At 43.1% G+C, this 15,700-nt stretch overlaps 1 protein-coding gene across 3 annotated transcripts in view; it reads left to right on the forward strand.

The window, feature by feature from the left end:
- LOC129865046 (PRKC apoptosis WT1 regulator protein-like) overlaps window positions 1-15,291 on the forward strand; it is a 71,681-nt gene extending 56,390 nt beyond the window's left edge. Inside the window, exons 4-7 of one of the 3 annotated variants that reach the window (XM_055937467.1) lie at window positions 3,276-3,310; window positions 5,999-6,125; window positions 8,441-8,545; window positions 12,004-15,291. In XM_055937467.1, coding sequence (XP_055793442.1) covers window positions 3,276-3,310; window positions 5,999-6,125; window positions 8,441-8,545; window positions 12,004-12,090 — 354 coding nt within the window. In that variant the 3' untranslated portion in view covers window positions 12,091-15,291. The remainder of the gene's footprint in view (window positions 1-3,275; window positions 3,311-5,998; window positions 6,126-8,440; window positions 8,546-12,003) is intronic. The other 2 variants (XM_055937469.1, XM_055937470.1) reach the window with 2 other exon arrangements.
- The last annotated feature ends 409 nt before the right edge of the window (window positions 15,292-15,700 follow it).

Consider the following 15,700-nt stretch of genomic DNA (forward strand, 5'->3'; position numbering starts at 1 on the left):
TGTTACATGGCAGCGTTTCCATGCGTTACCGTGACACTCAAGTTGTGGGAAAATATTATTGATATTTTATTATGTTACAGTAAATATGCTATTTCATTCCGTTGAAAATGCATTTTATTAGTCTTATGGTTCTTAGCACCTGCCTAAACCAAATCATCATAGATTTCTTTGTGATGGTGTATATTCAATGGATTTATTAAAATAGACGCCCACCGACATCTGCATACCCCTACTCCCACTATCACCGGTGCCGGCATGTGCACGGTATATATAAATGGTTTCGGTTTGATTGTTTTCTATTGTTAAGATCCCGTTGTACATCTCTTTCTTCCGTCATATGTATACCTATGAAATCAAAAGAACGCCAGCTGTGCCTACCGTGGCTTCATGAAAGACACAACTCTGCACTGACTTAGCTGTCAGCCTCCTAAAGTCTAAATTGAGAGACTGGCTACCCCCTGACCAGAGGCAGGAACACCCGCAGCCAAAACAAACGGACTATACCAAAGTCTAGAACAGAAAGGTACATGACAAAACCAATCCCATATGTCTGCTCATGATTAATGAGTCACTTTAAGACCACAAGACATTGATCTTTTTTTTGTTACCTGTTTATATTGTTGCTGTCATCCATTAATATGTTGTATGCTCATGGATTTCTGTTTGTATTGACTTCTATATGAGTGTTATCAATAGAACTTGAAACCAAAAAAACTTTAAACATAAGAGCTGGGAGTGTAACATGAATACAGCTCATTCATAGTGTTGTTTCCGACGCTCTCTGCTTTTCTGAGGCCTGTCTGTTCTCTGTATTAGTGTCTCTTAGGGCCGCAGCAGAGGCTGTTAAGCAAGATAAATAGAGCCCACAGCCCCATAATGCAATGCTGTGAAGTTTCCTCACTTAAATTTCATTAACCTTGTCTCAGCAACTCCCAGCCCGGGATGCAAGATAGCACAAAGGGAAGCAACTGCCGCACGGTGATGAATGCAAACTGGGAGAATATCTGAGAACGTGACACACAGCAGCAGCGTCGTATTTCTCTCTCACACAACTCTCGACAGAACAGCCAGGCAGGCCTCAGAGTCCTTGACTCCCTTGGTATTCCTGGAGTCGTGCAGAGCAGCACACCGCTCCGTAAAAGGGCTGGCAGACACTCACATTTAAGCCAGTATGGTTGTGTAACCATGTGTGTGTTTTATACACACCAGATTAAGACACTTTCAGGTATGCATGCATGCATGTTGGGTTGTGAGCAGGAAGACATTAATTCCGTTCTCTGCAAGCTAATGGACAACAAAGTACATCTTGTTTTATCGAGTCAAATATCTATTTGATCAATGCATTGTGCACCACAACATGCGAGAGCTGCTGTAATCTACTACTCTCTTGATCGTGTGTTTATAAATCCCAGGGTTTATAGGAAAACATTTGCTATGTTCACTAACCTTTTGGATCTGATTTGATCTTATCACTATGGAAATATACAGACAACTGCCAAAGTAAACGAAACACTCAAGTAAATGAGGGATAAAAAGTGCTGTGCTTCCACACAGGTGTGGTTCCTGAGTTAATTAAGCAATTAACATCCCATCATGCTTAGGGTTATGTCTAAAAATGCCCAGTTGATCATTATTTTGGCTACTATGGCTAGAAGAGATCTCAGTGACTTTGAAAGAGGTCTCAAAGGAGCATAGAGAATTTACAGGGTGTGTGTGTGTGTCACCAGATCTCAACCCAATTGAACACTTATGGGAGATTCTGGAGCAGCGCCTGAGACAATGTTTTCCATCAACAACACGAAATGATGGAATTTCCCGTGGAAGAATGGTGTTGCATCCCTCCAATAGAGTTCCAGACACTTGTAGAATCTTTGCCAAGGCGAATTGATGCTGTTCTCGCGGTGACCCAACACCTTATTAAGACAATTTATGTTAACGTTTCTTTTATTTTGGCAGTTACCTGTATGTGGCTGGTGTACACACAATGCATTATTTAGTATTTCTCATACTAACACAAGTAGAAAAACAACAGTTGACAGTAAAGCCCTGTGTCAGTGCCTCTTTCATTAAACTGTCAGCAGTGTTTCCACCGTAGAGCAGGATATAAGCATAATCATCCCGAAGCCCAAGGACATGAGTAGATAGATATAGAAAGCCAGAGCCTCTAGGAACAACTGTAGTCAATTCATAAAACATATTACTTTACACACTACACTTACAGATTTGCATTTAGACAACCATTTGAAGTGCTCTGTGGAAGTTCTGTACCATACAAAATGATTCTGATTTCTCTATAGCGAGAAACCTATGTCTTATGTATTTGAAGCCCTAAAGCTTCTAAGTAAGTGTGATTCCTTTGAAGTTCTTCCAGAGTTTATTTAGGGGCCTTTATGGTTCTACTGTCAGGGAGACAGCTGCAGTAGGGACTAAGGTCCGGCACCAACTAAACCACGCTCTCTGATCGAGTGGAGGTGAGGCAGAGACCCTCAAGCACACCAGAGGAGTTTCACTGTTCAGGGCCTGAGGGGATGAATAGATATCCATCCGTAGTGTGTATGCATCTCTGGTCCTGACTTTTTTTGTTTTTTTTTTATGTGATTTTTGTACCATAGGGGATCAGTGGGGACATCGCCAATGTATGGACCTTTAACTCCTTTAACTGGAGGCTGTGTGGTGATAGGTGAGCTATTAGATTCAGAGGAGCGATCTATATCAGTTCAGCAGTAGAGGTTCAAGAAGGCTTATACGCAACCTACAGGCTCTCTGTAGTAGCTACTCCTGATGACTCTCTGCTGATGTTGACGCAATGCTATATTGTTGTCGTGTACATGCCCCTGCACTGTATGTGTGTGAGCCTAGGTGTGCGTCTGTGCGTGTGTGTTTGTCTTCACCCAAGGCAGATTAATGAGGAAAGGTGGGCTTTGTGTCAGGCAGTGATGAGCTTTTCAAGCTGATTATTTTAAGAGAGTCTCCTCGGTGCATTTCATAATCTGGACACAAGTGTTGAATACGAAAATGCTGACTAAACAGCTTCATAACTCAAGCTACAGATCATCAATTTTCCTCAGGCACATAGAGTATTCATCCTAACAAACATATCCACCTCTGTGTATGATAGACTTCCCTTGCCTTTGTTCATGTATTTCTTAGCCATTAGAAATGGCCCTCCCCCTGACATAGCCCACCAGTATGTAATATACTGTACAAAAGAACCCTGGCCCTTTTGTTGTCTGAGTATCCCCTTCCTCTAACATGGTTCTCCTTTGTTTTCCTAGGATACTCCAAGATCCGGGAGTGGCCACCACCAGAGGTGAGAAACCTTCTCCATTACTTCTGTTGAGAATGAGGGCGCGTATTATTGTTTCTGGTATGGTGGGAGTGAATGTGGTGATAAGTGAAGAAACGGAGAACCTGGAAGAGAAGGCAGCAGTTTAGGTCATTAATTACCATAGCAGATGACCTTGCATGTACTTAAATAGATTTAAAAGTTTCACAATTGAAAATATCCTCTGTGTTTACGGTGCCTGTCAGAACATCTAGTTCCAGTTTTTTATTTCAATGCATCAGAAATGACAACACAGCTTAACTCGCCGGGTGTCCTCCAGTACAGGATTTCTCAACTTCGGACCCTGCTCTAGTAGTTGACTGTACGCCAACAACAGGCGTGTACATTTTGTTCAGACTATCGTTTGCAGGCAATGCAAAGTTGACGTGACATGAGGGCATATCAAGCCGATCAAGTCTCGATAAGGGGTTGAAGTTCAATCAAGGTCGGAAAGAGTTGTTGCTGATTACAGCTTACATCCTCTTTATACCACACACTTACTAGGATTGACATATTGGAGCATACAAGAGCCAATTAATCCACACCAAATCTGTATATTTCTTGCTTATGGTGTGGCCATTGACACCTCCGTTTTTCTGGACACCACACTGCTAAATTCCTAACCACCATTTGGACATTCTTTTCCACTATTTGCATAAGGACAATCACCATCAAATTGTTAAGTTCTGTGTGATCCCGGCCAAGTTCACACCGGCTGACGCTCCCAATCTGGCCCAGTAAAGATGTCCTCCTGGGATTGGCTGGCCTCCACTGTCGGATGATCCGGTGTTGTGGAGCGGAGTGGCTGCCAGGTGTGCGCCACAAGATGGCTGAGAGATTGGACAACCCTGTCTCTGTGAACGCCAACGAAACAATACAACAGGCTGCTAATGCATTCACACCATCCTCTCTCAATACACTATCGTTATGGTCGAAATGGGCTAGTATAGCGATCAGCCTGTCGCTGGTTGTCAGTCTTTGGAGATAGTTTATGACTTTAAGATGGATGGGCCTTCTCTGTTCCCCTGGGCTCTGCTAGCAGACCACACCAGGCATCTCAGTGCTTGTTGGGTGTGGCCATTGGGTTACTACTCTGTTATTGGCTCTGCCTCTCCTCTCCAACCCCCACCTACTGAGACCTCCAGGAGTGGATCATTGCCTCTGCCTGTCTCCCGTGTGCTCTCTGCGGGGTGCTAATGGACCAGATGGGGTGATTAGCACTGAGGACATGGCTGTTTAGACTGGGTGCCTGGCAGATGCTGCAAGCCCTAGAGACAGAGGGATGTAGAGAGAGAGAGAGCGTGTGTGTGCGCGTGCGTGCATCTACAAGGGAAGAATGGCCTCGAAGACCCTCAGCATTTTAATTTTTGTATTTTGGCGTAGGCAAGTGCCATGGAGAGCATTTCAAGGACTTTATATCAAAAGCAATGGGCACAACACTCTTTAGTTCTGAAAAGAGTGAAAATAATCTCTGTGGGGAAGTAAATGTCAAATAGCCCCAAAAAACGGCATTATTATCTGAGTGTTTTTATTATGAGTGGTGGTGCCTCCTGGCTAAAAAAAGAGATGGAAGGGGAGAGATAGGTCTGATTTCTGCCTCTAGGGAGCTTGTGATTGTTTAGTCTCAGAAATTGTATATTTTTTACTGCTCAGCATAAGTAGGTATTCAACCTCATTTAAAAAGTATTGAAGTTTACTTTCCTGTAATGCAGACATACTGTACTCCTCCACGAGACTGGGATCACTCTTAGCTTAACTGGTCTATTGAATTTTCAGTGGGTAGCAGTCTGAACACACGTCTACAGGTGGTATACAATGGAATATTATGCTGTTCTGTAGCAATTCCAGAAGCTTCACTTTTTTTTGGGTGGTCCTCATTGAGAAATATGCAGACAACACTCTCAAGCAATGAGGTGAAGCCCAGAGGCTGCCCAATAATTTGATTCCCGGAGAGAATTATTGGACCGGGCACAATCCGCATGGGTAAAAATAGGAGGAGCGCAAGTCATTCCTAGTCTTCCACGTCGGTAATTTTTTTAAATAAGCCACTAGGAAATAAATTCCAATATTCCCATCGCTGCCCTCGGGAGTCTTCGAGGGGGGTGGGTGGGGGGGGGAGATGTGTGTGGGGGGGAGAGAGAGATTTATGTTCCTCACTTGCTGCAGACCAAGGACCCCGTAGCACCTCTCTTCACTAGTCAATGAATAGGGACGCTTTGTTTGCTAATGACATGAAGTGGATTTATGCAGGGCGCTCTTTACACATCTCAGCGTTCAAGATGGTCATACTGAAATTGCCTCATATTCAGGATCCATTCTTTGCCCTTCGAGATAGAACTCTGACAGCTTTTATGTTCTAATGGAATAAAAGGTAAAAAAGCTTCAGAAAGGTATAAATACTTGTTCTCCTCACACTTAAGTCTGACCATTAGAGCTGTATTGTGTGTTCAGCAGGCTCTGAGTCATACGCTGCCTCAGCTTTTCAGTTTTTATGTGATGCTTTTCAATGTCAGGGAACTTTCAAAAGGTTTACATGTTGTTTATTGGATTTACTTCACAAACTACGTGTGCGCATTGTGCATGTGTACTGTACCCAGTTTTATTATGGACATGAGTCAGTGTTGAAAGCATGGACATTGGTGTTGGTCAGAAGTATTGATGTGTGTGTTGTAGCAGCAGCAGCTCTGGAGGTCCTGGTTCTGAGGAGGCGGCGGGGGGGAACTGCCGACACCGCCGCAACCGCCACGGCAACGCCGCCGCACCCGGGGGACTGGAGAGGAGGATGGAGGAACTGGAAAAGGTACTCAAAATTGGGCTTGCTCTACCATTCCGCCAGAAATGTGCACTCGGTCACTCCCCCTCATGCATTAAACGCATTGGATTAGTGCAAGCAAGCATAGCTGGGGGAAGGTTCTGCGTTAGTTCTGCCTATCTAGTTGACAACTGAATTTCAACACAGGTCTATCCAGCATCACTATCCAATGTTTTATTAATTTTTATTTTATTTCACCTTTATTTAACCAGGTAGGCTAGTTGAGAACAAGTTCTCATTTACAACTGCGACCTGGTCAAGAATAAAGCAAAGCAGTTCGACACATACAACAACACAGAGTTACACATGGAATAAACAAACATACAGTCAATAATACAATAAAAAAAGTCTATATACAGTGTGTGCAAATGAGGTAAGATAAGGGAGGTAAGGCAATGAATAGGCCATGGTGGCGAAGTAATTACAATATACCAATTAAACACTGGAGTGATTGATGTGCAGAAGATGAATGTGCAAGTAGAGATACCGGGGTGCAAAGGAGCAAGATGAATAAATAAATATAGTATGTGGACGAGGTAGTTGGATGGGCTATTTACAAATGGGCTATGTACAGGTGCAGTGATCTGTGAGCTGCTCTGACAGCTGCTGCTTAAAGCTAGTGAGGGAGATGTGAGTCTCCAGCTTCAGTGATATTTGCAATTCGTTCCAGTCATTGGCAACAGAGAACTGGAAGGAAAGGCGGCCAAAGGAGGAATTGGCTTTGGGAGTGACCAGTGAAATATACCCGCTGGAGCGCATGCTACGGGTGGGTGCTTCTATGGTGACCAGTGAGCTGAGATAAGGTGAGGCTTCACCTAGCAGAGACTTATAGATGACCATGAGCCAGTGGGTTTGACGATAAATATGTAGCCAGGGCCAGCCAATGAGAGCATACAGGTTGCAGTGGTGGGTAGTATATGGGGCTTTGGTGACAAAACGGATGGCACTGTGATAGACTGCATCCAATTTGCTGAGTAGAGTGTTGGAGGCTATTTTGTAAATGACATCGCCGAAGTAAAGGATCGCTAGGACAGTTTTACGAGGGTATGTTTGGCAGCATGAGTGAAGGATGATTTGTTGCAAAATAGGAAGCTGATTCTAGATTTAATTTTGGATTGGAGATGCTTAATGTTTATAATGTGACTGATGTTTGAAATATTAAAATACGACATGTTTTAGTTGGTTACTTCAGAATGACTGTTATGCGTCTTGGCACATTTGACATTTTATTGTTGGTATTTGATATCCTTCCGGTCTACTGCGATTTCTCTTTCTATATCCATCTCACATTTCCTGAAAGCCCTGTGTTGTCTGTCTCCGTCACAGGGGCAGAGATACTTTGATAGCAGCAGGGCCTGGGGAGAGGTGACCTATAATTGTTTTTAAAGCGGCTATCAGCATCCTGATAAATCTTGAGGATTTATTTGTAAAAGATGAATTCCTCTCGGAATCGTTTGAGCGGCTGCCCAGTCTGGCCTTGCTGTTCGTCTTCAGTCAGATGTAGCCCTTCCTATAATCCTGTCTGCAATAACTCCTCTGTGTTCAGTCAGAGAATGTCTTTTACCGGAGTTAGGAAGAGTGGGAGTTCTCTCTTCCCCATCACCCTGTTCTTATGAAACACTCTGTACTCCCTCGCAATCACTTTTTACATTCTCAAATGTCACCCCGGTCCAGTCCATTTATAAAAGAAAATCTACTGCTTTCACTTGCCATGACGCCTGTAAAATTAAGAGTTTGCACATCACTGGCGAGTTCGAGAGAGCAGTCGGTGCACTTTAGTTTTGTATTGATTTCAGCAAGTTCTGTCGCTGGTCTCAGGCTTGTTGTTTAAATGCAGTAGATTTCATAGCTTTATACAACATTGACAAATGTGCAGTGTCCTTGATTGCTGTCATTGATAATGAAAATATTACTTTGAACCTTCAGTTACCCATGTAACTCGGGTAACCCTCCATAAAATAACATTTGTCTTCTGCATCCTGAAGGTTTATTGTTGCCACGGTACGTCATGCTATATTCATTATGTTTGATGTTTTCTCGTTGCTATATGGGTTTCCATGGAAACCAGTTCACACTTAACTTTGTTTTTACTACAGATAAGTTGGAGAGGCAGATTCCTGGCAAGCCTTCATTTAGCAGCGTAAAGATCAACGTGAAGCGTGACCATATGTCCACATGGCTGAGGCGTCTATATTTGTTCTCTCTCTCTGTCTCTCTGTCTCTCTGTGTGTGTGTGTGGACCGTACCAACGTGCTGCAGTATGTGTTCTAACGTTAAAGAGCTCTTTGTCCCTTCTTCCTCAGGAGCTGGCCAGACAGAGGCAGGAGAACGGGCAGCTGCTGAAAGCCCACCAGGAAAAAGACGACCTAATTGGAAAGCTGAAGGAGGAGATTGACTTGCTGAATAGAGTGAGTGTTGGAGAGGGTTCGCCCAGGGTTGAGAAGGTAGAGTTGGGCAAGGCTGGGGGGTGTCGGAGACAGTCATTCAGGGTTGAGAGGGTAGAGGTGGGCTAGATTGTTGAGGGGGGGGGGGGGTCAACCAGGGTTGGGAGTGTAGAGGTTGGCTAGGGTGGGGAGTGTTGGAGACGGTCGCCCAGGGTTGAGGGGGTAGAGGTGGGCTAGGGTGGGCAGCCACTAAGGCACTGAGAGTTAAGTCATTTACAGGTATTTTGAATACATATACTTTCACAATTATTAGTAATTAATAGTATGCTCCTTAAATTATAATGTGTGATATGTATGGTACCCTTCTAGTCTTGAACACAGGTATAGTAATGTTTATCTATGTGGTTTTTTTTACCAGTAATCCTTTGATGGACAACTCTGTCTTGCCACGTCTAACTGCCACAGTTAAAGGTGCACAAAGCAGAAATCGCTCCGCCATTTCCTGGTTGCAAAAATTAGAATAGTTCGCTTAATTTCAGTTTGTGACAATTGGCAAGTATATTGTAGAGAATCATTGTACCATTTAAGCTGTTGGGAAATGTATTTTCCATAACCCAAAATATTGTATTTTCAGTTGTTTAAAGCTGGCGTACAAAACTAAAAGTTAAAAATGTAATGTAAGGGAAGCATATAAATAGCACACATTGAACAGATCTACCACTTCTTAGACTTGCTTTCAATGAGTGACTGATCTATAACACCCATTTCTATGTGAATCTTATTATAGTTTCTCTTATTTGTCAGTTGAAAGCTTGTCATTTTTAGTAACTGTGCACTGCAGAGGAAACTTGGAGATATTCAGTCTCACACAGCTGTGTTGAGTGAAGCCGAGGACTAAATAGAACCGATTGCCAAATTACCACGTCGCTATCTGCAGGCAATCAGCTTGATATTGTAAAGCTGCTTCTCGGATAAGCAGAAGATTACAATTATCCAGCGCTTGCAAGGATTAACACTCGCACAGGCACCCCCCCCAAAAAAGTGATTTTCTCATGTTCTCTCTCGCTCTATTTATCTTCCGTACCCTAACCTCTGAACTGGATCTGATTTGGTATTTTATCAACATTTTAAACTCATTGTCAACCGCACGGTTCGTAACCCCATCCGGTTTTGGTCTGCAGAGCCTGAAGTAAACGATATGCAGACGTGTTCAAGGTGCAGAGCTTTTCAGTTCCACTCCCCTGCACCCCTTGGCAGTTTGGAGAAACAACGTTTGAGTTTCGCTGTGTGCCGCCTAACTTAAAACAGCTGCTCTTTTCAAAACATGACATTTTCCCTTCCCTGGCAGTCTATTGGATCTAGTCTTAAGAAAACACTAGCCCCCTGCTATAAGTCAAGAGTCCTTATGCCAATCAACATCCTACACACTGTGGTTAAGAGAAACGCTTCTAGTTTGGAGTACAAGTCTGATTTCAATCATCCCTTGAGATGTAACGTGACTTATAACCACTAGGGTTATCAGCCTGTAATTAGTTCGTCATTAGTCAAGAGTTACTAAATCTCCACTCCTATTTGCTCCTGAATGTTATGTAACCATTTAGTAGTCCATATATTAGGCTAAATCCGAAGACTCTGAATTTAAAGAGACAGCTGTGTCTCATGTGCCTCTTTCTCCCGAGACCAATTATATTACCTCTCCTTGGCACCAGGGAGTCAGATCTGTGACAGCCTACAGGCAAATACCCCCACCCCCTGTCTCCATACCTACTGTAGACCCACACTATGCAGAGAGACAAATACCCCACCCCCTGTCTCCATACCTACTGTAGACCCACACTATGCAGAGAGACAAATACCCCACCCCCTGTCTCCATACCTACTGTAGACCCACACTATGCAGAGAGGCAAATTCTGGGGTCCTCAGAAACACAAATTCCTCAGCATTTCCCCCGATGTTGTTATTTTGTATTTTTCTAAAGTAGATGGCATTCACTCACTTTGAAGGTTTCATAGATCATTGTCTAGCTCCTGGCATTGAATATTGAGAAGCAACATCAACAGCGGGTCTCTTTGCTGTTGGTTTCATCAGAGGTCAAAGTTTCTGTTTCCTGAGTCTACAGTCTTGGGCCAGTATTCCAGTGTTCCCAGCGCTCTGAGACCATCAACAAAATCTCCCCATCGCATGACCCCTGCTCCCGTTATCTGGGTCACAGGTTTTGGCAATGTTTTTGGCATTGGAGGCCTCCTGCTGGGTTTCCCAAAAGCCTTTCATCTCTGAAATATTCCAAAAGAGAGTTTGCAGCCCTCCTCGATGAGGCATTCCAATGCAAACAAGCACTGTGTCTCCCCTGCCAACAAATACAGTTGCTGGTCAGTGTTGATTTTGCACATTTCAGGAACTTGCAAGGGTCCTCTATGCCTGACTGTCTTTATTATCGTCACATTTGTTCGTTAAGATAGCTACTGCAGTCTACAGCCTATGAGCCATCTGGCCATGTGAAGGAGGCCATATAACTGTTGGATCAGAGAGCCCGGATAGCATCACATGAACAGGACCTCATAAGAGGAAGTCTCCCTGTGGGAACACTCACCGGGGCGATAGTGATCAGAAATGTCCCTCGGAGAGGTTACTGCAAGGCCTGATGGGAAGGCAGGAGATAAGGAACAGATCCAGTGTGGCGTCTCTTTCTCGCGGCGCTTGAAGATTGAACTGTGACTCACTAGCAAAGTTTGTTTTGTAGGGAAGACTTGGATAAGGCAGAGGTGCTGGCAGACAATATGACCCCGGAGAACATCTGACTCTGGGTATTGGCTACATAGAATACAGGCTCAAGCAGGTTGCAAGTACATGTAGATATAATCTATGTTGGGAGATTCAATGAAATGTGAATAAAGTTATTAGTCGGTTGTAACTTAAAAAGGTTCAAGTGGTATGCCGGAGGCCAGAAAAACGATGTCATGGCTATCGAGTGAATCTAGCAGCCGTCTGATGCGAAATGAGACGGCTTTTCTCCCCTTGTCAGAGCTCAGACAGTGAGCTGTTCTGTAGCCACACCATGTCTGTGGCTCTGTGACCTCCAGTGTTTGACTTGCAGACTACCTCGCTTTTTAAGTTTCCGACAAGTGCGGCTTAGCTAATCCTGACGGTCGCCTGTCACTGCCGGCAGTGATGGAGGAAGCCGAAAATGAGAAGTGTCACTTTTAGATCAGCGCTTTGATGAGAGGGCGTCGTGGCAACAGGGCTCCTCATTTGTGCCTAATTGGAGCTGTTCAAGTTTAATTCGTTATTATCAAGGCAATTCTGCTGAAGGGAGACCCGGGAGGTGATACTCTTCGTTCCACCTCTCACTCTCTCATCTTTCTCTAAACTGACACGCTAACTCCTCTGAGGTAAAAATAAGGCAGATCTTGCATAATGATGGTATATGACTTCCTTTCTATCAAGCTGAAGTGGAGCTGTCTCCTTTGTTTTTGTTTTGCAGGACCTCGATGACATTGAGGATGAGAACGAGCAGCTGAAGCAGGAGAACAAAACTCTCCTGAAGGTGGTGGGCCAGCTGACGAGGTAGAACCCAACGAACCACGGATCTCCACTTCCAAAAAGAAAACAAACCACCCCCCACCCCTCCAACGGAGTGCCCCTCTCAAGGCCTTACACCCCCTGCTCTCACCCACCCTTCCCTTTCCACCCTCGTTCCAAGTCCAGCAGCAGCATGTCCGTTCTCTGTGTCGGTGGTGTCTCTTGTTGTCGCTGGGTGGAAGAGGACATTTAAAAGTAGCTTCTAGAGCCTTTGTGTCTTAAACGCACCTTGAGCGTCCTCCCTGAGGATGTTTTTATTCAGTTCTGAGGGGAAACTGAAGCCACTGAAAGCTCTAGTCCTATTTAGATCCCATGGGGTGTCTAAATGAGGTTCTGTGATGGTATATTTAATGTAAATCTCTTGTACATAGGCAATTTAGATTTGTTGTTCTTTTTGATTAATCTTAAAAAGGAAATTGAATGTACGTGGTGCATCACCGAGCACATGAGGGATGCTTTGTTTGTTTTAGGAACTAAAAGAGTTCTTGGACATTTTGACTCTAATGATCTGTCGACCAAGGTGTACAGTACTTGCGTAGATTATGCGCAACCGGCTCTCTGTGCTTCTGTTTATCTGCATTATTACAGTGTAAATGCATTGTCAGCCCAGAGGCCGTATTGTCCTTCAAAGCACTAAAACCTGGTCTCCATCCGCACGTGAAAGAACTGGCTCTGTGATGGAGCCTGTGTCATTTAGACCAAATTCAAGACAAAATCCCTGCTACCATCAGCCAAAGTGGGCATAATGCCTTGCATGTTACGGACGTCTTTTTTGAAATCCATTAGTTCCATTTCCCCAAGGGGATAAAAAAAAAGCCTGGTGCTTTTTCTGTTCATGTCGATGCAGCTTTTACTCTCTTGTTCCGATTTATACTTGGTACATTTTAATCAGTGGGGTCGTTTCAGCGAAACCTAGGGTATGCCAGTGACATGGGTGGGGGGATAAAGTTGACGTTTTATTTACTGCGTTTCTACACAATTTAAAACTCTAAAATGCTATTCAGAGAACAGCAAAAACAAGCAAAATTTACTCCAGTCATAATACGCTAAACTGCTATTGCCTTTTAATGGGGATTGGAAAGATTTTAGTAGCCTATTTTATATTGTTGGTGTTGAGCTAGGATATGATGACTGCCATACTCTGCCAAACCCAATTGACGCCCTGATTTTAGTCCAGGTGGTATATTTTAAACCTGAAGTCATTCAAATATATATATCCCCATTATAAATCATAAAAAGCAAGAAACTTGTTTTCATTAATTCTATGCTTTATAGCCATTTCAATGTTGAAAATGAAATGTTATAGTATTGTTGATGGGTAGAGGTCTTGGGGTTACACCCCAGTAGAAACACATGTGGAATCTTTTGAAATGCATTTTGCATCTGTAACTCAAGCGTTTACAACTATAATTGTTTGCAATATTGATAGATGTAGCTGCTCTTGGTGTATAGTGAGCAAGAGTTATAGAATACGCTACTGCAGTGCATTTTGTTGTATGATAACCAAATCAACTGAAGGAACATACTTTTTGAAATGCATCTCTTCTTGATTTCTCAAGACAGTGATGTGGCTGTGAGAAGTTCTATTACTTTAACCCGGCCGTATTTATATCTTTGCATTACATACATGGGCCCATTTCTGTGCTGAAACAAACGTGTGGCTGTTGCATCATGTATTCTGTAAAGCCCACTGGGTGGTAAAGATTTTAGGTTTTTAGACTTTACTGGGGTACATCTTGATATAGAAACCCCTCCTACCGGTACACACACACACACACACACACACACACACACACACAGCCCTTACAGGAAAAAACACGTGAAACAATGTGTTTTTGGAACACTTCAACGTAATGATGTTTCACATGTGACGTTTCACATAACCTTTCACATTTTGATTCAAATGTGAATCTTTTGGGGGATATTTTTAACTTGAGATTTCACAGGTGATGCCCTGCAAATAAAACAGAGTTGTTAGAACACACAGACAGTGCTTTTAACATCATGTTTTCAACTTACATATTTGGCACACTTTGACATGCATGATTACGTTGTTTATGTTTGTTTACACAGTAATTATTACTCCACATGTCCTCACCTAGGATTTCAACTCACAACCTCTTTGTTCATGGCATTCTGACATATTCCTACACTTTGGAAATCTCAGCTTTGTTAAAAGTACATATTTATCGGAGTGATTCAGGAGTAATGTTAAAACAATAAATGCCCCACAAACATTAGACAACTGTACAGAAAATCCTCAAATTGCTGAAATAAGTTAATTAAATGATGAGAGAATAGTCAGATTAACTGCTAACTAAAATAGCAGTGTAGACGCCACTATTTTGGTAAGTGTAGAGGAACGCTACAGAGTTTGTGGCGCAGCAAAAAGATCAGTTTACCCCAAATCCAAAGGTTGTTAGTTCAAATCCCAGGTGGGGTCATATTGAAAAGTCAGTACTTAACTACTAAGTGATCATGTCTAATGTAATCATAATGACATTGATTAAATAGGTTTGAACTATTTTAGCGGAACAGCTTACCACTTACTTTAAAACTCCCATACCATGTAATTACTTTACTTATCATCACGTTACGTCCTGATGAATGGTAAAGCAAAGGTCTTGAGAACATCTTACAAACATCCTAACATGTTCCTCAATGACGTTCTTGGGATGTTGTGTCGTGGTCCCCTGGAGGTTTTTGTCTAGTTCCAGTTTTGTTCCAGGGATGTCCCCAAAGGACCTTGTTAGGACGTTCTTGGGATGTTGTGTCGTGGTCCCCAGGAGGTTTTATCTAGGTCCCGGTTTGTTTCAAGGAAAGGATTTTCTCCAGGACGTTTTTAGGGCATTCTTGGTATGTTGTGTCATGGTCCCCTGAAGGTTTTTGTCTAGCTCAAATGTTGTCACATGTAGTTTCATGCTATCACATGTTAAAGTTTTGCATCCCCATCCCCACATTTACTCAAATGGTGTCAAGTGTAGTTTAATGGTGTCACGTTGACATTTTGCGCCTCATGTTGTCACATTTATTTCACATAATATCATGTTATCACGTTTTACATGACACATGTTATCACATGAACTTCACGTGATCATGTGACATGTTTTTTTCTGTAAGGGACACCTCTTTCTCTCTCTACATTATGCATGTACAAAAGATGAAGTCATTTAATAAAAGTTTGATTATCTCTGTCGACTCGTTAGTGTTCATTAAGGCTAATTTGATGTGATGATACGATGCCACTGAGCCGGTAATGTAACGTGACAGCGGTGGTTCAGTTGTCACAATAGACACACTGTGTGCTCCCCGACCATGGTTATTCATCATCGCCAATCACCTCGCAGTCTGACTGGAGAGGGACCACCCATCCCTGGCAGCGTCTCCAAGACACTGCGACGCTGGACTAATATAGCAATGCCACCCAAGTCATTAGTCTCCCTCACCTTGAGAGAAGAGGCACAGGAGGGCTTCCTATCAGGACTAATGTAACGGTAATTGTCTCATCTTCCTAGAACTGCCCCAGGGTGGTCCAGCACCATTCCTATTAGCATTTTTATAGGAAGTTGTAAGGTGCATGTGATTTAGTAATACATTAT

The sequence above is a fragment of the Salvelinus fontinalis genome, chromosome 11 (genome assembly GCF_029448725.1).
Source record: "Salvelinus fontinalis isolate EN_2023a chromosome 11, ASM2944872v1, whole genome shotgun sequence".
NCBI classification, from domain to species: Eukaryota; Metazoa; Chordata; class Actinopteri; order Salmoniformes; family Salmonidae; genus Salvelinus; species Salvelinus fontinalis.